This window comes from Tiliqua scincoides, chromosome 1 (assembly GCF_035046505.1).
Source record: "Tiliqua scincoides isolate rTilSci1 chromosome 1, rTilSci1.hap2, whole genome shotgun sequence".
Classification (NCBI taxonomy): Eukaryota; Metazoa; Chordata; class Lepidosauria; order Squamata; family Scincidae; genus Tiliqua; species Tiliqua scincoides.
The window spans coordinates 81,471,487-81,492,823 of record NC_089821.1 but is presented as its reverse complement, the minus strand read 5'-3'; the positions used below and the strand labels follow the sequence as shown (position 1 = coordinate 81,492,823).

At 42.6% G+C, this 21,337-nt stretch overlaps 1 protein-coding gene across 1 annotated transcript in view; it reads left to right on the top strand.

Moving 5' to 3' along the window:
* SLC12A8 (solute carrier family 12 member 8) overlaps positions 1-21,337 on the top strand; it is a 76,514-nt gene that overhangs the window by 37,660 nt on the left and 17,517 nt on the right. The window contains exons 5-7 of the mRNA XM_066621426.1: positions 2,420-2,533; positions 10,950-11,037; positions 12,932-13,019. Coding sequence (XP_066477523.1) covers positions 2,420-2,533; positions 10,950-11,037; positions 12,932-13,019 — 290 coding nt within the window. The remainder of the gene's footprint in view (positions 1-2,419; positions 2,534-10,949; positions 11,038-12,931; positions 13,020-21,337) is intronic.

The following is a 21,337-nucleotide window of genomic DNA, read 5'->3' as shown; positions in this document are numbered from 1 at the left end:
TTTCATCCATCTGCTGCAAGAAGCCAGTGAGGACTTTGGATACTTTTTTGTTTTTACAATAACACACAAGGCTTAGCAAAAAAGGAAATGTGAGCACAACCTTTTTGCTAAATCTTGTTGTTCATCTCTCTCCTGTGTGATGCTTTTTTCTGTGGTGTATGACCCTGTCTGAGAAACGCCTCTTGGGGAGCCTTAAGTATAGTTTTATAGCAAATTCTGCCTGCAGACTTGGAATAATAGCCACCAAGTCCCAGGTTTCATGGATCAGTGATCCATGGTTTTTTTGGTTTAAGGCACCAAAGAAATACAGTTTTCCTTTTCATGAAGACTTATGGCCATCACAGAAAGCTGTGGCTTCATTTGACCTCAACAACTTTGCTTGAAGATTTGCCAGGTGTCAGTGGACCCAGTCTCTGGCAGCCTTAGGTTCATAAGCAATTGGGATAAACCTCAGTTGTTCCAGTAAGGACTTCACTTTTGTCAAGTATGTGATGAACTATCCCCAGAGTGGGTGATAAAAATGGAAGCTGGCTGCCACATATAACTGCATGTCCTATTGTGTGTTATATCTGTAACACTCAATAACTAAGTACTGGGTGAGATTTCAAGGCCTTTCCCCTTGACTAACAGAGAAAGCCTAAACAATGATGAATAAGCAACTAGGTGCAAAAATGCTTAATTTGTAAAATGCATATTGATTGTAAAAGTCAGTTTTCCAAGCATATAATTGTATTGCTGTTGTTGTAAAACTGAACCTATGCAATTTTATTTAACATGAATTAATGACTGTGTAAGGTACGGTATCTCAAGCCAGCAGTTCTAGTAGCAGGACCCATGTGTCTAACTAGAGCCCAATCCTATCCAACTTTCCAGCACCAATGCAGCCCCCCCCCACAAGATGCAGTGCATGCCCCATTGGCACAGCTGCATTAGTGCTGGAAAGTTGGATAGGATTGGGTCCTAAGTCACTAGCAGCTTGCTAAGTGAGGAATCTCCTACACTACTCTCTGCATTACCACCACAGCAGATGGCCAGAAGATGGTACTGCAACTACAAACTGAACAGTGATCAGGTGACACAAGGAGCAGTAGGTTCAATTTGGTCCTATGCTGCTGTTGAATTTGGGCTGCCTCTTGAATCTGAGCTATTTGATCCCTCACATTGACTCTTGCCCTGTCAATGATCAGGATGTATATATTATAAATATACCAAGTGGAGAGAATTCTGCACAGTTAACTTTGCTATTTCTGATTAGAATACTGGTAGATTTGTTATATATACCTGATTTTACTGGATGCTATTTCTTTTAAACAGTTTCTTTTTCCAAAACATCACAACTACAGGTGCAGCCTATTTATCCATGGATTTTTTATCTGCTGATTTGTCTCAACACGAATGGGGTGGGGGTACTGAAAGTCAAACACACCTTTGCCCTGTGCTGGAGTCTCCATTTCCAGGCTTTCCAAAACACTGCAAAAAGGCTCTGCCTCGCCCAGGCAGGGAAATAGCCCTGGAGGTTCCCCTTTTGAAGGAACGGTAACATTCCTGGAGCCCCTGAGCTAGCAAAGAGGCTGAAGGGGGGTGTGTGTGGAAAACCTCTGCAACCAGAACACGTGCAGCAAGGTGGAGCTCCCTCTCTCTCTCTCTCTCTCTCTCTCTCTCTCTCTCTCACACACGCACACGCACACGCACACGCACACGGCAGGTGCGGTAGCAACAGAGGAGATTGCTTTAAAAAACTCAGGGAGTTCCCCCCCCAGGTGGTGCAGGCTATCACTGACACAAGCAACCCCCCCTTATGGTGCAGTCTATCACCTACACAAGCAAGCCTTCCCAGCAAGCAAAGCATGAGATTTAGCCTACAATCCTCTTCACACTTTCCCGGGAATAAGCCCCATAGACTACAATGGGGTTTACTTCTGAGTAGAAATGCATAGGGCTGGACTCTTAAAAGCTCAGTATCCCAACTGTGAAAGAAGCGGGACAGCTGGCAACGGGGAGGGCTGAGTACGGAGGGGAGGGGATTGATAACAGCTGCCTTAGTTTCCTTCCATTCAGAAGTGTCAAGCTATAGCGTATTTGCTTAACTCTATGGAATTTAGCACAATGCGTTTTTGTTAATTGCAAGTCACGGAATGGAACTAACACAGATAAATAGGCTCCACCTGTATAAGCACAATGGATACATGCCTTCAGTCAGACACTACAGTAGCAAATGCCCCTTGAACATGTGCTGATACGTTCCTGAAAATCTGTTGGTTTTACATGATGCATGTAAAAATGAGCTTTCTCCAGAGATGGGCAGAAATGGATACAGAAAACATGTGGAAGCTATAAATAAAAAGAGGATTAATAAAGACTGAAGTGCCCTGTCATATCTAACATGTGCTTCCCTTTTTCTTTACTTTGATTTATGCAGAACATGGTTTTGTTGGCTATTCTAAGGAACTTATGTTTAACAATACACTGCCAGACTACAGCTCAGGAGAGTCTTTCTTCACTGTCTTTGGAGTGTTCTTCCCTGCTGCTACAGGTACTGTAAAATTTTATAGGATGTACTTATTGGGTCTGTGACTATGTATACAAATCCTTAAAAAACTCAGTTTTTGATGTTTAAATAATTGTATTTTAATCATTCCTTCCTATTGCTATTTATTCCATAAATAATCGTATAAACAATCATTCTTTATCATGTCAGTGGTGGTCCTGGGGGGGGCAAAATCCCAGGCGCCACGCCTGTGGGCCCTGTGAGAGCACCACCACCACCTCTGTCTACCGTGCTGCTGCCTCCACCTGCCCTCTGAAGACATTCTGGGGGCAGGAGAAGCCCCACCACTGTATCTGTGGGTGCTCCAAAAGCCTTCTGAGGCCTCTGGAGTGCCTTTAAACAGTACTTCAGGTTTTCTTTGGAAAGTACTGTTTAACAGCGCTCAAGGAGGCCTCGGAAGACTTCCCAAGCACCCAGGAACATCATGCAAGTCTCTGTAGGCTAAGTAAGTGTCCATGGGGGGGGGCAGTGTGTTGCAGGGTGGCAACATGTACATGGTTCGGGTCCGCAACTGTATTGTGTTGAAGAAAACTTGAGAACAGTATCTAAGGGCTCCTTCCCAAAGGTGGATGTTTCACAGTGAGGGAGAATGAATTATGGAATCCACATAGCTCCCTGTCCCTCCTTTTGGCTCTTTATCCTGTAATTCAGCCTCCCCCCTTCCCCCGCACAAAGCATACTCTTTGCCATCTGTGACCAAAATGCTGCCCAAAACGTTCAAATTCTTCAAAAGAAGACTTTGCAGCTCAGATATGCTTGGATTAAAAAAAAAAAAATTGATGCAAATGTTGGCTAACTTCAGCGGATGGTGGTTTTTGCTAAAGAATTTGGAATTTTGGTTGAAGAAATATAGGTTTCTTGAATGTACAACAGAGTTAAATGTGAACAAATGCTGGCAGAAATTCATCCTGAGCAATTCTCCACTCTCCGTATCTGGCTGGCATTATCAACTTGCTACAGTGGATTAGGATGTTTCATTTGAATATGATGTCGAAAGTTTGCTATTATGCTGGGGTAATGGAGAATATAATACTGTGTAATTATTACTGGCCCAGAGTTTTTGTTCTTAGAGTTCATGAGGACCACTGTAAGCTCAAACATGTATGGTGTTTGCTTATAGATTTTACTGACATTTGTATACGACTTGCGACTCCCATTAATTTCCAGTGAATTAGAAGTAAATTTAACACACTGTAATGCCAAAATTATATCCTCAGGCATGGCCAATGTGGTAAGTGATTTGCCCTGTTGGCTGGGGGTATTGTTTTTCGGATACCCTCCTTTTAAAAATGATTTAATAATTTTTAAGTGTGTAACTGGGGGAATACACAGCTGCAAACATTTCATGCAACAAATTGCATCATTGTATAAGGAACAATACAAAAGCAAGTGATATATCTCTGTACAAAGTGGAAAATTGACTTTCAGAACAGAGGAGCATTATGCGCTTTCTGAAGACTGAACAAAATGCTATCCAAATATCACATTGTAAGTTAGATCACATGTCAGAAGAGTACCTTTCTTCAGTGCACCAACTGTTTCCCCAGTCCTATTTATAGAGGCCATTTCTTGCAATATTCTCTCAATATCTATATTCAGATGTTTAAACCATGTACAGTGAATGTGTTGTAGGGGAAGAGTATCACAGTGGCAGGCTCCACTTGGTGTACTTAAGTTGAATGATAAGCCTCTATGTATATAGCTTACTCAGCATGATTGGGAATGTTGAAGAAGAGAATTCCTGATTGCATGCTGAGAACCCTGCACACACTTAGGTTCAATGCATTAAGTTGCCTTCACATGCACAATTTGAATGCTCACGTAGACTCATGTGACACCAGCAGAGATCACCTTTGAAATGGTCACTGTTTGGCTGGAGTGACAGTTCACATGCAGTGAGGACTAATGTGCTGGGGTAGAATTTAACAAAATATTATGAAAACATCATTTGATTTATTCCCTTCAAAACTCTATTATCTGGTAGCATCTACTGGGAATGAAAGAACAATCAAATCAGATTAGAGCAACTTTTGTTGATGCTGATTTTAAGATTTAAAAGGTACCGATTGTCAGGGGTCTCCATAGCGATGAATCCTTGGATTATAGAGTGAAGCTGCTCAGGATTTGTCCTGTGCAACTAGGTAAGTCATTCATGAAGTTGCTGAGAGGGAGAATGAGAGAGCTTTGCAAACATGGCTGCTCGCATCTATGTAACATTTTTAGAATTATATGTCAATCATCTTAATTTAACACCTGAAAGGCATAATAGGGCATGGTCTGAAAGCTGATGCTTCAGCAGCCTTGCTGAAGCTTAGGAGGTCTGGGCCTGGTCTTTGCTTGGATGACGGGAAACCTCCTATAGACTGCCCTGAGCTCTGTCATGGTAAAAGACAGGATATAAATAAGCAGAAGAAAAATAATATGCAGTGGCCTAGAGAGAGACCCCATGCCTAGTGCCAGAGAGTTTCAAACCAAGACAAGCGGGTATAGAAAGAGAAATATTTATGAGAACCGCTATAAAAATTACCGTTAGTGTTGTTAAAGGTTCTTCACTCCTGCTAATTCTTGGCAACGAGGAAAGAAGCCAAAGCTAACAGATATAATTTATTTGAAAAGTGCTGGTGATTTATTATTTCATTAGTGCTAGTAAAAACCAAAAGCTGTGCTATAAATGCTTTCCAAACACAGTTTTGTGTGTTAAGTATGTCATTAATTTGGTTACCACAAACTAGCTTGTTCTTTATTCTTTAAGTATTTATAGCGTTTAGACTTACTGTTTGTGATGCTCACGTGTCATTGACAGTGGTAAATTAATGTGGCTTCCTTCTTATTATTTGTGTTCAAGTAATGCTCAGAGGCATTAACTGTCTAGACCAGTGGTTCTCACACATTTAGCACTGGCGCCCACTTTTTGGAATGAGAATCTGTCAGGACCCACCAGAAGGGATGTCATGACCACAAGTGACATAATCAAGCAGGAAATTTTTTTAATAATCCTAGGCTGCAATCCTACCCACACTTACCCAGGAGTAAGTCCCATTGACTATCATTGTTCAAAGAATACTGTATACATAGTAGCTTGTTAAAAGTACAGGTCTGTAATATTTCCCCAAATGCAGTCACATACCATCAAGTTTAATATGTTAAAAGTAAAATATTGGAATGAATGGGGACCCACCTGAAATTGGCTCATGACCCACCTAGTGGGTCCTGACCCACAGTTTGAGAAACACTGGTCTAGGCCTTTAGCCTAAAGAAGAGCCTCTCTAGTGAGCCTCTGGAAACCAGCACAAGCTGTGGAGAGCTAAGTAGTCAGTTATTCAATGACAATGTACAGTAGAAGTGCAAACTGATAATTCAGAAAAGAGTGTCTATGTGCTGGAGACAAAAAGCAGATTTCAAGGTGCTTTTACACAAAAATGCAATCTTCAACACCCTTGGATGTCCCATTAAATAAAATTTGGAATTGGTTTAAGACTTGTGTGTGAGCAGATTATCATTGCCATATTATAATGTCATATGCTAATTCTAGTGAGATGGCCTTAGCTCTGTGCTGTAGAGCAGTATTTTTCAAACTGGGTCAGGACCCACTAGGTAGGTTGTGAGCTAATTTCAGGTGGGTCCCCATTCATTTCAATGTGTATTTTATCTTTAAGATATTAGACTTGATGCTACCTTGGTATGTGACTGCATTTGGGGAAATATTACAGACCTGTACCTTTAACATGCTACTATTTATATGCTTTGAACAATGATAGTCAATGGGGCTTACTCCTGGGTATGTGCGAATAGGATTGCAGCCTTTGGGATGTTTGGGGAATTTTTTTAAACAGTTCAGCAATACTTGGTACGGTTAGAAGGGTTATTCTTTATTTTAAACAAATTTTTAACTTATTGTAACTTTAAATTTACTTACTGATTTGATTGATTTTGTCGTATGGGGGCGCTAAACATTTTCATGCTTGATGACGTCACTTCCGGCCATGACATCACTTCTAGGTTAATGACGTCACTTCTGGTGGGTCATGACAGATTGCCATTCTAAAAAATGCTACAAGAGCGCTTATCGTGTAATGATGGTATTGTGGATGCTAGTCATATGAATTGTGCGCAATTTAAGGGCACAAAGCCCAGTGAGTAATCTTGGTGCACCTGATGCTGCAGCACTTCTGAAGGTACGCATGTTTGAACTTGATCATTAGACATGGGGGAGTCCAGGCATGGGAAGGATATAATAAATATGTAATATATGAGAACGGCACACGGCAGACCTGTTCAGATCACTGTTTATCATCAACAGTTCACTGGAAAAGTCTGGTGCATAAAACATAGATGGGGGGAAGCAAACACATAAGCACAGCTTATCTGAGAATTGTCTCTTGTTTCAAATCCATCTGGGGCTCAGACTGTTCAAGTCCCTGATGAGATCATATAGGCCCAACTGTTCACACAGACTTCTGCTTTAAAACCGATGCTGTTCCCCACCTGCAAATACATCTTTTAAAATATTCAAGTAAAGGGGTTAGACAAGGTTGTATTCTAGCTCCTTTTTTGTTTAACCTCTTCTTAGCCGATCTTCGTGCTCACTTGTCAGCAGCTGAGAAGTCTGCCCCCTTTTTAAACAAAATGCCTGTCCCCATCCTATTATATGCTGATCAACTCTGATTTTCCCTAGAACACATTAACACAGCTACCTCTCTGGATTCTTTGACTTTAATGTGACTTTGATGTGATTTTAATTGCTCACTCATTGCAATCACAACAAGACTGAAGCTGTTTTATATCATTATATAAGCAACACCTTTGACGTTTCTCTAATTTGAACACTGGAGAAAGATCAAAGACCAAAATGAAGTCAAGTGTCAATTGCACCTTCCCAAACTCCCTCCTGGAAAAGATGCTAGAACAAGATGCTGTGCAACTTGTGACTCACAAACCAAATACAGCCCAACAGCTTTTATTGTGGCTGTCACAGTGCTTGACAATCAGTGTTCCCTGAATCACAGGGTTCCTAAACTGGGGCATCGCAATGGCCCAGCCAGAGAAGCCCAGGACTTACCCCCTTAAGGGATGGGGAGATGGCGGCGACACAATTGCCACAATTGAATTGCCACTGGGGACAGAAGGGTGGGCTTTACTTACCACAGCCAGCGTCTGTCTCTGTGGGGTGCGCCACAGACCCCTCTGCAGGGCTCCACATGCCTTAGAAAATCTAAATCGTTATAGTGATCCACTTCCGGTTTGCAATTGCAAAACTGGAAGTGGGTTGTGATAGCTAGTTTTAGCTTTTCTGGGATGTGGGGAGCCCTGCAAAGGGGTCCGAGGAGTCCCTGCACCCCTGGAAGCTGGCACTGTCTGTTGAAGTAAAAAAACCCTTTCTGTCCCCAGTGGCAGCACTATCGTAGCTATTGCGTTGCTGCCATCCCCCACCCCTAAGGGGGTAGAGATGGGGCTTCCCTGGCTGTGGCACTGTCCCTGAACACACAGAGTTTGGGAACTGCTGCTGTACTGGGTCCAAGCCACTGCTCAGACCCCTTCTGCTGTGTGATGCTGACATTATGCATCATTGCCAAACTTCTAGGTTGCTCCATGTGTGTTTTTGTCAAACTCAGAAGTGCAGACTTCAAGTTTTATTTCCAGAGACTGCACAAATGAAGAAGCTCCTTCAGAAGGGATGAGACAAATACTACATCGTATAGACTAGGGCAGGAACCAGGAATTGCTGGGACTATCTGTGATAAACAAAAGAAAGGATAGGACCTAGGGTGGTGTGACATGGAACACTGCCTAGTGCTCTCTCAGGTCCAACTCCTGATTTTGGCCCTAGTCTATCCGTTCTAGTGTTTGTCTCTTTCCTAAAAGAGGTATAAAGAATAAATTTCATTGACAGTATGCAACCATAGTCTCAAACCCTACAGTCAGTTGGTTTATGTGCAAAACTGTTTATGTACAAAACTGGTGCTAAAAATGTCCACATCTGGTTTTGCAACATGTTAAACTATTAGTATTTGTGATTCCTACAAAATAATAAAAGAATTTGGGAACAAAGAGCTTGATTAAGAATAAAAGATAATGATGAAATGTTTTGTTAGCATGCCGTTTGAGGTGGATAACCACAAGAGTTTCAAATGGGGCATACTGAATTAGGTAGTTACAATCCTAATAATAATGGCCGGATCCCAAAGGATCTCCTCTATGGAGAACTCATGCAAGGAAAGCGCCCTACAGGTAGACCACAGCTGCGATACAAGGACATCTGCAAGAGGGATCTGAAGGCCTTAGGAGTGGACCTCAACAGGTGGGAAACCCTGGCCTCTGAGCGGCCCGCTTGGAGGCAGGCTGTGCAGCATGGCCTTTCCCAGTTTGAAGAGACACTTGGCCAACAGTCTGAGGCTAAGAGGCAAAGAAGGAAGACCCATAGCCAGGGAGACAGACCAGGGACAGACTGCACTTGCTCCCAGTGTGGAAGGGATTGTCACTCCTGAATCGGCCTTTTCAGCCACACTAGATGCTGTTCCAGAACCACCTTTCAGAGCGCGATACCATAGTCTTTCGAGACTGAAGATTGCCAACACACAGTTACAATCCTAATGATCAAAGAGTGTGGTACTGGAGTTGGTTGCCAATACAGGTTTCACTTGTTCAGCTGAAAAAAAAAATCTGAGTTCGCTCTGATATTCTGGAATAAGAAAATGAGACTAGCAGTATTTCAAGACAAAAATGCTGATCTTCGTAAAAATGGCCAAGGTTCTCTGTAAATCCAAGCTTTGTGTACCATATGGTTCAGTTTAATGGCTGATGATAATGTGACGGAGGCAACAACTCCAGCTATGCAGGTTGTGTAATCCTGCCAGTAAAGACCATGTCTGGGACTTCTTTATAGTAAAGCACAGCTCTGTAACTAGATCACTTTCTGGCTCTAGTATTTTTCAGTCTGACTAACTTCTTGAGGTTGCCTAAGAGATTAATAATGATAATAATGTGGATGAAATTCGATGTATGTATCTCAGGATTTTTGTTTATCATGCTTCAGCAATGAACGTGAAGTTACTTTATAGTTACAAAGCCAAAAGAAGACTATAGCTGTGTGCCTTTCATCATAATAGATATTTAAAGCAGTTCAGATGAAACCCCTGGCTTTCTTTTCAAACATTTTGTAATGTAATAGTAAAGAAGTGGCTCTGTTATCCAAACAATTCAGCTGTTGCATGAGAACTTGTGGGTGTGGGAGATGTTGCTTTTACTGAGTTAGATCAAAAAGATTTCAACAACATCCTTAGATAGTTTAAAAATACCCCTGGGGAAAGCCATTTCAAATGTAGAGAGACACTTTTCATAGGACAATTTTTGAATACAAAAATATATTTCAAAATGCTTTTGGGCTGAAATCTTGTTCATTGCAATTTACAAGTCCAGTGAAGTCAATGTGCAGCTTTCCATATTTGCTGGAATCAGACTGGGACAATGGAGCATTTTTGCAGAAGGTGACAACGTAGAAGGTCAAGTGCTAGACTGAAGTGTTCTTTCTTGAGGCGAATCTGGAAAGAATCCAAAAGTGTCAGAACCAGAAAACAACTGAGTCAATAAAGCAATATCTTAATAACAGGTGGTGAAGGATAGTTCAAAGTCAGTATTTGGGCAGAAGCAAAACTAGCTGACTGAGGGGAGTATAAGAACTTGGGGCAAATCAAGTTGTGGGAATTGATCCCATAAAGTGAACCTGTGCACTATGAGCTGCAGTGTGGAAAAACACTGCTTTGGGTACACTTCCAGTACCCTTTGACTTGAAAGAAAGATATGTGTTGGACCTGCTGAGTCATTCTTTCCCCTGACTACTGAATATGTTCTTGTTTTCCAACAGTTATCTTCTTGAATAGTTGCAGTTTAACATTTTATTTATTTAGAGAGGAAGCCCACCCTATCTGAAAGGGTACATAACAGTAATCTCAGGCATAAAAGGGAAAAGATGGATCTCTGTCCTGAAGGCTCATACTCTTAAAAAACCAAGAGTTGTCTTTTGTGAATGCTTCAGAGCCTGTGATGTATTTGAGGCTAAGCATTTGTGAAATGTGCATGGCCTGTCTGACCGATTTGCCAAGTTGAATGTCAGTGGACATTTGGAGAAGGACTGCTTTCAAGTGATAGTTTTGAGATAAGCCATTTCTGTTTAAATCTGTGCCTTTTCTTCTATGTAGCATTGTCCAGTTTGGAACAAAGGACTTCTTTGTGGACCTGTAGTTTAGCAGCTTGTTGCCACTGGATACCTGATTGCTTAGTCACAAAGCTTGTCTACATGTCACAGATATCAGCACATGCAGTAGGGATTTTAAAAGAAAAAAAAAAACTACTGTCTTACGGATATCTAACACAGCATCCTGTTTATTTTGTGTCCAAAATGCAGGAGTGATGGCTGGCTTCAATATGAGCGGTGATCTCAGGAAGCCTGCAACAAATATCCCTCTAGGATCCCTGTCTGCTATAGGCATTTCGTAAGTCCCCTGAAAGCAAGAAAAGAAAAGAAAAAACACTCTTCCTCGTAAATTTCCTTCTGCTGTGTTTGAATCTCCTAGCTCTGATAAATCCATTTCATATTCCAATAATTCCCATATCTTGCAGTTCAAAACTTGCATGTTACTCAAATAATCATTTATCAGCACTTTCTGCTCTGGATAGCTTTGCAAAATGATTAATTAATTGATCTTATCTGACTGTTTTCCTTTATCTCTTTCATTTAGAAGATGTGTAAGAATTCCAGTATGATCAGCCTGTACTGGGACTGATATAAGTGCTAAACAAACAAACCATATGAGGTGGCATTCCTATACACACCTAGGAGTAAGTCCCATTGAGCTCAATAGGATTTACTACTCAACAGTGGCAGACTTACCCCTCCCTGCTCCTGGGGCAAAGGTCTGCAATGCTGCCCCCTGTGTGAAGCTGCCCCCTACCTTTCAAGCATGTCAGAGCCTCATGCAACCTTTAGACTGAATGGAGAAGCCTTCTGAAGCTTCCCCCACGGTCTTAAACTGTACTTCTGGAAGACCGGAAGTACAGTTTCCAGCTGCGTTGGGAGCCTCAGTGAGGCTTCCCGCGCAGTCCTAGAGGCATGCAGAGGCATTTGCCCCGTTTGCTGTGCGCTAAGTCTGCTGCTGCTACTGAGTAGACATGCATAGGCTTGTACTGTGAGACTTCAATCCACTGCTGATCTCTAGTTGAATTCCACAGTAAATTGGATTTTTAGGAAGTATGCTTCAATAAAAGGTGCCCATTTGATGCAAGTTCATAGTAAATGGGTTACATTGTCATCTGTATGATGATTCTCACTTTGGTTACAGACAAATAATTTGATTAGCAGCTGGGAGCTGTAGCACATTAAGTAATCAGCTACTTCTTTAGATGTCTCTTACTAAATAGCTCTCCCCACATCAAGACAAGTAAACATGAGAACCTGATCTTTATGGGCCTGTTGTTCTTTGACTGTTGATCAGAGACGGTCATTTTATAGATTACAGAGCATGATGGAGCAAAGACTGTTGGTGCAATGCCTACTCAGAAATCTATGAATGTCTACATAGAAGTAAGTCCGACTGAGTTCATTGGGACTTACTCCCAGATAAGTTTGTATAGGATTACAGCCTGTGGGTGCAATCCTAACCAGGTCTGCTCTGAAGTAAATCCTATTTTGTTCAATGGGGCTTACTCTCAGGAAAGTATGGTTAGGATTGCAGCCTGTGTTTCTTTGGCTGCAATCCTAACCACACTTTCCTGAGAGTAAGCCCCATTGAACAAAATAGGACTTACTTCAGAGTAGACCTGGTTAGGATTGGGCCCTTAATCAAATTAGATAGATGGGCCAGAAAATGGCTTTGGGTGAACATCATCTTTATTACCAGTTATACTGAAAGAATAATAATCCCCTGTAAGAATCCCTTTCCTAAGTGGTGGGGGACACCTATTTTCTTTTCACAGTCTAACTTTTTCATGAAGCATTTGGTTTAGACACTTTAATCCTTGGCCCCAGCCATCAGAAAGCTGAACTTTGGGTAAGCTCGTTAGACCATATTCATCTCTTTCACTGACTATAGTTGCCTTTACTTCTGTTGTCCTTCATACCCTACAATTTATATTGTCTCTTTCTTGAGACAGGGATCATTCCTGCATTTTTCTACCACCTTCAAAGCATGGTTTTACTAGTTGTAAATGACTGATTTCATATCATGAGGCTATACCCAAAGTGATCAGAGTATTCTCTGAGCATTAAGCAATTTATTATCATTGATTGTTTATAAAAGTGAATAATTTTATACTATAAAACTGATGTCCAAACTTAATATATTTTTAAAATTGTCAGTTGTCCTCATCTGCTTTTTTGTTTGTTTGCAGGTGGTTTCTGTATATAGTCTTTGTTTTTTTGCTGGGAGCCATTTGTACCCGGGAATCACTCCGCTATGATTTTATGATAGCAGAAAAGGTAACTTGTTAAGATTTTCCAAATTCTTAAGAATGATGCAGTCAGCTGTGAAAGTTTTAAAGGAACTTTAATTTATAGGAATTCTGTGCTTTGAAGCATGGGGTCATTTCAAATGTAACATCTGGCCATTCTTGGGTCCTAATCTTATCCAACTCTCCAGCGCTGTTGCAGCCATGTCGATGTGACTTGTGCTACATCCTGCAGTGGAGACGCAGTCATGGAGGCCTCCTCAAGGTAAGGGAGTGTTTGTTCCCTTACCTTGGGGCTGCACTGTTGCTGCATCGGCACTGGAAAGTTGAATAGGATTGGGCTCCAGGTGTTAATAAGAATGAGCCCTGTGTGTGCTTTTCCTTCCTCCCCTTGCACACTCCAGCTTACTCTGATTTAGTGGTAAATCATATTTTGTCCTTTATGAGGACATAAACTGGCTTGCAGAAGCCACAATTTGCCTGATTCTAAGGAACTGAACAGTAAGATAAATGATAATAAATGGAACAGAGAAAGGAAAAAAAGAAGGATGAAAAATTAGATGAATAAAAGATGGGGGGCCTTAAGCAATATAAACCAGGAGCTTGATGAGATTGCAGAAAATGAAAGGCAGCCCAATCCTGAGCTGCCCGGAGCTGCGGGACCTGGCGGCTCCACGGAGGGCTCCCGCCAGTTCCAGGGCCTCCCGCACTACAGCAGGAGGCTCCTCGGGAGAAGCGATGTTCATCCCCTTCCCCCGAATAAGGGAAGCAGCCCCGCAATGGGTCTACTCACTTTAGCGGCGACTGTTTGGTTGCCACTAAAGTAAAGGCACTCATGTAGAGCGAGCAGCCCTACCTGAGCGCCCTGGATCCTGCGGAACTCTGCTCCGCAGATCTGCCTCTCCCCTGCCCCCGACACGCCTCTCCCTCGCCTCCGGCCATGCCTCCCCCTTCCTTGGAATGCCTCCCCCATGCCCCCGACCACGCCCCCATCTACCTTTCTGCAGCCCGGCGGTCATGGAGATCACCAAGCCACGGAACCTGGGCGCCTGCCACGCGCTGGCTCAGCACCAGCCAGAGCTGAGCCAGCTCTGGTGGGAGCCCGGCGGTAAGCCCCGCAAACGTGCCTCATGGCACATTTGCGACTATGGTCCGCGCAGCGGAGGCACGGCATGGCACAGACCACAGGATCGGGCTCTGAGTCAACACATGGAGTAGAAACCATGCAAGACACTGAAACTTTGTTTCTGTCTTCTGTAAATTCACAGGCTCCCTCTTGTTTCTGATGGTTGTTTTTATTTCAGATACTTCCTTATGTTTCTTTGCACTTTTCTGCAGGAATTAGGAAATATGTTTTTAAAGAGTTAAAAAAAAACAGATTTTCAGAATGTCAACCAGGGTACGAGAATACATGCTTGGTTTTAATGATTTTGCAGGCCATTAATTTCAATGGGATTTAGATTTTTTATTACTTGGATTACTTACTTTGTGCATTCTAACATTCAGTTAACAATATAGTTAACCCATTTCTGCCCAGTCCACAGATATACACAATTGATCCCTGTTGTGTTTATGTGACGTTGAGCAGAAATGGCTTAAAGCTACTATCAGTGGGCAGACCAGCAGTTTATAAGTGTTTATTTTTAAAGTATTTTTACCCTATCATACCCTATCTCCGAGGTGGCTTACAAATCAAAACATTAAAACTAATAATTTAATAAAATATCACAAACATTCATGATCAATATAGCCTGTTGAACAAGAATCATCAAAGCAATAATACAGCAATCATTAATAATAAACAACAATAAGGTGCTGCTAAGAAAAAAAAATTAACTTACCATCTTAAAAAAAACAAATCCCAGAGCAATTTAGGTAGGGCAACAAGAAACTGCAGCTTCCCGAAAGGGAAGAAAAGGTTATAAAAGTAACCTAAATATTATACAGTGTTAGTAAGTGTTATTAAGTATAAGTTAGTAGTAAGTGTAAGTAGTAAGATATTATACAGTAGTAGTAAGTGTATATAGTAGTAAGTAAGTAGTAAGTGTAAGCCAAGTGTGGTGTGTGAGCCACATGTGGTTTCAGGAGGGAACAGGGATCCATAATGATGGTGGTGAAGCCCCAGAAGCTGAAGGTCCTGGTTCATGACACACTCATATCCTTGTTCTGGCACCTTACAATTTGTGACTGAGTCATTTTGGATCTAATTCCACAGACAAACTTCCATATAGCTGTTATGGTAATCTCAACCACATTTAGTTCAGTGTTGGAGCACATGCATTGCATGCAGAAGATCCCAGGGTCAGTCTTTGGTATCTCCAGGTAAGGCTGGAGTCTAAACCCTGTCTGAAATCCTGAGAATCATGCTAATAAGTGTAGAAAACAATACTGACCTTGATTGGCCAGTGGTCTGACAGGCATCAGGCAGGTCATATGTTTAAGGAATTCTCCTGCAGAGAATTGATCTGAGCAGCTTACTTTCTACAGAATTCAGTATTACCAAGTCTTAGTATAATCTCTAAGCTAAGAGTCTTGAAAATTAAAGTAGGCCAATAATAAATGTTCAGGGTATCCCAGTCCTTCATTAGAGCCTCAGATGTAATATAATCACATAAGATTTTGCATTGTCTCTCTTTCAGACACCAAATTTTACACTTTTGTATTTAGCGCAGTATAACAAAAATAAAAATAAGAGGATTAGTAATGCTAGACATTCCAGACTGGTATATACGTATGAAGCCAGTTTGTAGTAATGAGGTCTCATACACAAAGCTTCCATTTGTTTCCCTGCTAGCTTATTATGTTGGGAATTATACTTCATTAGTCTGAAAGTCTAGGGATACATAGCTTATTCAGGGGCTGTCAGAAATGAGCCATAGGAAGTTAGTAAGTAGGAATTTGAAATAGGAGCAGGAAAAATTATTGCTACCCTGGCAGAGTCCCAGCTGAGCAGGAAGACTTTGAAGCCGTTCCTGTTGAGAAAAGCCATTGGTCAGCCAGGTGGGTGGAGTCATTCCAGTATCTGAGATTTGTTTACTGTTTAAAGAGATACTCTAACCCTGTGGTTCCCAAACTGTGAAGTACAGCTCTAGGGGCTAGTATGACTAACCCTCAGGGACTTCATGAGATGGTCACTACCCCCCAGAGCCACTTGGCAGTAGAAACACAGGCAGTGGAGCAACCAAAAGCAGTAAGAGGCTCCGCTTGGTGGGCATAGCTCCATGAGTACCATTTTTGGTGCTTAAACGGTCCACCTACCCTGAGTTGCTTACCACCATTTTTTTGTTGCTCTGCAGTCATGATCCCAGAAGTAATGGGAGTTGCATGATAACGTCATCGCATCATCGCCATCACTTTCGGGTCCAGAACTCTGCATTGGAAGCAGTAAGGGCAGCATTCAGCAAAAATGTTTGGAGACCACTGCTCTAACCTGTAGTCCTGGTGGTTCATCACATAGGGCAGTGATGTATAGAGCTTAGAGGTCTGGGTGCTAATCCTTACATCTTCTGAGAAGGGGCTCATTCAATGTTGCCCACATAACTGCTTCCTGTTAATCTAGTCTTTTCAAGCAGTCAGGCTGTCGGAAAGCTACCTGCACATTGCTATAAGTTTGTATGCAAATAGCAACCCTGTAAAGGAAGAACATTTTTGCTGGAGTAAGCATTTAAATAACGCTAATGGGTGTGAAGGGGGTGCAGGGGAACCCCGGATCCACATATAACAGAATCTGTGGATACCAGATCTGTGGATACAGAGGCCCCCTGTACTTCCTGGAAATCTTTTAGTTTAATTGATGCCACCAAGACTTTTTGCCACTCAAATTTTTCTAGGATATTAAAAACAAAGACTTAGATGTGCTTTGACATCCTAGCGCTCCTGCGACTTTGGTGTATATTATTATATGTGTTTACACACAGAATCACATGCATATAATATGAAATATTTTAATCCTCATTCATTTATGAGGGAAAGTTCTGGCAGAAAAATACAATATACAGTAGAAACTGTATTATCAATCCAGTAATACAGATCATCCAAATGTGTTTCCCTCAAGATAAAAAATAATAATAATGGCACAGGAAGTGTGTACCTGTCAGTGGCGTCACTAGGATTCGTGTCACCCGGTGCGGGAGGCCTGCGTGTCACCCCGTGCAGTGGACGGGGCAACGCCTCAGGTGGTGGGTGTGGTGATGTACCATCGGCCCGCCCCCACTGGTTTTTTGGCTGTACCTTTTGTTAGAACACAGATATTTCAATGTGGTTTGTTTCATTGCATTCTGCATGAAATTATGCATTGATTGATATATAACATGATGGGATTATTCCTCCAAACTCTGATTTTAGTGATTTTGAAAACTTGTAGAGTCTCACACACAAACTTGTATGTTGACACACACGTGTCAACTTACTAACAACTTATTGCAGCAGTTCTCAAACTTTTAGCACTGGGACCCACACCAGGTCTACAGAGCTTGCGTCCTGAGTACACTTCTGTACTACAGCGAGTCATGGACTCTTCGCTCACAACAGGAGAGGAAACTGAATGCTTTCCACATGCGCTGCCTCCGGTGCAGCCTTGGCATCACCTGGCAGGACAAAGTTCCAAACAACACAGTCCTGGAACGTGCTGGAATCCCTAGCATGTATTCACTGCTGAAACAGAGACGCCTGCATTGGCTCGGTCATGTCATGAGAATGGATGATGGCCGGATCCCAAAGGATCTCCTCTATGGAGAACTCGTGCAAGGAAAGCGCCCTACAGGTAGACCACAGCTGCGATATAAGGAATCTGCAAGAGAGATCTGAAGGCCTTAGGAGTGGACCTCAACAGGTGGGAAACCCTGGCCTCTGAGCGGCCCGCTTGGAGGCAGGCTGTGCAGCATGGCCTTTCCCAGTTTGAAGAGACACTTGGCCAACAGACTGAGGCAAAGAGGCAAAGAAGGAAGGCCCATAGCCAGGGAGACAGACCAGGGACAGACTGCATTTGCTCCCAGTGTGGAAGGGATTGTCACTCCCGAATTGGCCTTTTCAGCCACATTAGACGCTGCTCCAGAACCACCATTCAGAGCGCGATACCATAGTCTCTCGAGACTGAAGGTTGCCAACTAGCAATCTGTCCAGGACCCATTGGAAGTGATGTCATGGCCAGAAGTGACATCATCAAGCAAATTAAAATAAATAATTATAAATAATTAAATTAAAATAAAAGAAATAATTAAATAAGGGGGAGCCAGTCCTGTTCCACCAAGTGAATCTACTCTGAAGTAAGTCCTATTGTGGTCAATGGGGCTTACTCTCAGGAAAGTGTGGGTAGAATTGCAGCCTGTGAGCTCAAGCCTATGCATGTCTACTCTGAAGTAAGTCCCATAGTGGTGAATGGAGCTTACTTTGTAGTTTACCTGCAATAACACCCCCCCCCCAAAAGAATCAGTGAGATTTCCAGCTCTCCCAGTGCCTAAAGTTCTACTACGAGTATTTCAGGCACATCAAGATAAAGACTCTCCTGGCTTTGCAAGTGCAAACTAGAAAACTTTTCCCTTACCAGCTCAAGCCTCTTTTTTGTCCTTTTTAGTGGGGGGGGGGCTGCCTTCTGGAGCATCTCCAGCTCCATCGGATCCGGACCCTTCTGGTGTCCTCACATTCCCCTTTGTCTGGCCTGACCAGCAGCCAAGGCACTCTGCCAACATGAGGCTGCTTAGCTTTCCATAGGGCTCAATAGACTGCAGCTGGGAGGGAAGGAAGGAGGGAGGGACTTCCTTCTCCCTTTTGTGTTTTGGGGGCTGCATTCATTGGATCAGAACCATTCTGACCTCCTTGGAGTCCTCTCAGCTGACCTTTCCGATGGACTACTTGCAAGTAAATGCGGTCATTTGGGCTCAGACTCGCAGCTGGGAGGGATGGGACCTTGTTGGGTGTTTTTTGGAGGCTGCATTCATTGGATCGGGACCATTCAGGTGTCGTCGGATTCCTCTCAGCCTGCCCTTTCCGACAGACTATGGCAAGTACACCTACTCACAAGTAAACATGCGATACGGCTCACTTTCACTTTCCATAGGGCTCCATGCATTTTTTCTTTCTGGTTTTTTGGCCATAACTTTTGAACGAAAGGAGCTATTTCAATTCTGTTTTTTGCACTGCACTCCGCTGGCTGTTCCGCATCCAACAGTGTATGGCATGACATAGCACGTCACCCCCCCAGGGCACGTCACCCCCCTGGTGCATCACCCGGTGCGGCCCGCACCCCCCTAGCGACGCCAGTGGTAGCTGTAGAGTTATTATCCCAGGCACTATCTTATCCACCAATAGTAAACTTGAGCTTTTGCGTTGCTGGTTTCACACTGCAAGGTACTTAAGGCTGGAGACAGACAACTAGTTTTTTAATTGTAAGACTTATATCTAACCTTTCTTCCACATGGGACTCAAGGCAGCATATGTGGTGTTCCCATTTAGTCATCCAAGCACTGATCAGATCTAGATCTCCTTAGCATCAGCAAGTGGCTGTGTTGTGTGCCTTGGTTTGAGAGTGGTTTCTTTTTCCATAGTGTGCTAAAACTTATTTCTTTCATCACTTTTGATCAAACAGGTTTGACAGGATTTTGAAACAATAGAAAACTTATTTATTAGGGACCATAGGATGAATGTACACATCACTGATTCTTCTTCAGACCACCTTCAGCTCTCAGAAAAATGATTGCTGTTCTCCAAAATAGAACTTCTCATTGTGAGGAATTCTGGTTGAACTGCATTAGATTTTTAATTGGGTGTCAAAAAGTGAAACTGTAACTGTGACCTGTTATCTGAAATAGCCAAGATCCATCACCTTCTGTGGATTGTGGTGTGTTGCAGATGGGCTGATGTGGGCAGTACAGTGTTCAGATCTTTTGTGTTTTTCTTCCTGATGGATCCACTGTGATTTTGAGCTGAGCTGACTTGTTTGTAGCTACTGAGTGGAATTCAGTTCTACAGAGGTCAGTCTTCTAGCTGGAAATTTCATTGTTTCTTTATTTTGGAACCCTCCTTCCAGATTTTCATGTGTCATTTGGTTTCTGTGCTTCATTTCCACATTTGTTGTGTATTGAAAAAATCAAACAAGTGCTAGCTTTTCAGTTTGTCAAGTCTGAATAACTGGTGACTCACCAAACTAAACAAAGCCCGCTAAAAATGCATTTCAGCCCATCAGGGACTCAACAAACCCCCTGCCAACCTAGGACTTTAGAAACATGACGATTGTCAAGCATGGTTGGTGGGTGGCATTAATTAATTATTATTATTAACAGTATTTATATACTGCTTTTCAATGAAAGTTCACAAAGTGGTTTACAGAGAAAATTAAATAATGGCTCCCTGTCCCAAAATGGCTCACTTTAAAAAGATGCAAAAAGAACACCAGCAGACAGCCACCAGAAAAGACACTGCTGGGGTGAGGAGGGCAGTTACTCTCCTCCTGCTAAATAAAAGAGGAGCACCCACTTGAAAAAGTGCCTCTTACCCGGTTAGCAGGGATCTGTAACTACATTTATATCTCACCCTTCCCCCAAATTGTTCAGTGCAGCATATAAGGTTTTTCTCCATACCATTTTATGGCAGCCTTGTGTTGCAGATTATGGCAAGGAACAGCAGAATAGCTGGGCCAGCTGATGCCTGGGGCACAGGCGACGTCATCTCATGTCATCATATGAGGGCAGGAGGTCTGGTCTAGAGGGTAGATCCTCCGTCTGCCTGAAGATAACATCCACAAGGTCTCCAGTTCGAGGCCACCGGCATTGTGCGACCTTGAAGCAGCTGACAAGCTGAAGCTGAGCTATTCCATCTGCTCTGAGCGTGGGAGGATGGAGGCCAGAATGTGAAGCCAGATCAGAATGAAACACCTGAATGTAGTGGTTCTTGAAAGAAAGAATCTTCTTTCAAATTGTAAAAATCCCTATTTAATAAGGGATTTAAATAAAGCCTGCCTATGTAAACCGCCTTGAATAAAGTCTTGAATAAAAACCAAGAAAGGCGGTATATAAATACCTGTTATTATTATTATTATTATTATTATTATTATTATTATTATTATTATTATTATTATTATTATTATTATATCACCCCCCTGTGTTGGCACATCAGCCCCCCCCATGTCCATAATGGCTCTGATTTGGAGCCAAACAGACACGGGGCAAGCAGGAGCGCCCCCCCCCCGCAGAGAGCACAGCAAACCTGCAGAGTGCTGCAAGAAGTGGCCTCCTGACCCCCTTCAAATAACTGGGCTTGCTATGCTACTGGAAAGAAATAATGATTGCCTCAAGGTCATTCAGTTAGTTTCATGCCTGTGCAGGAATTTCAATCCAGACCACCTAGTCTCAATCC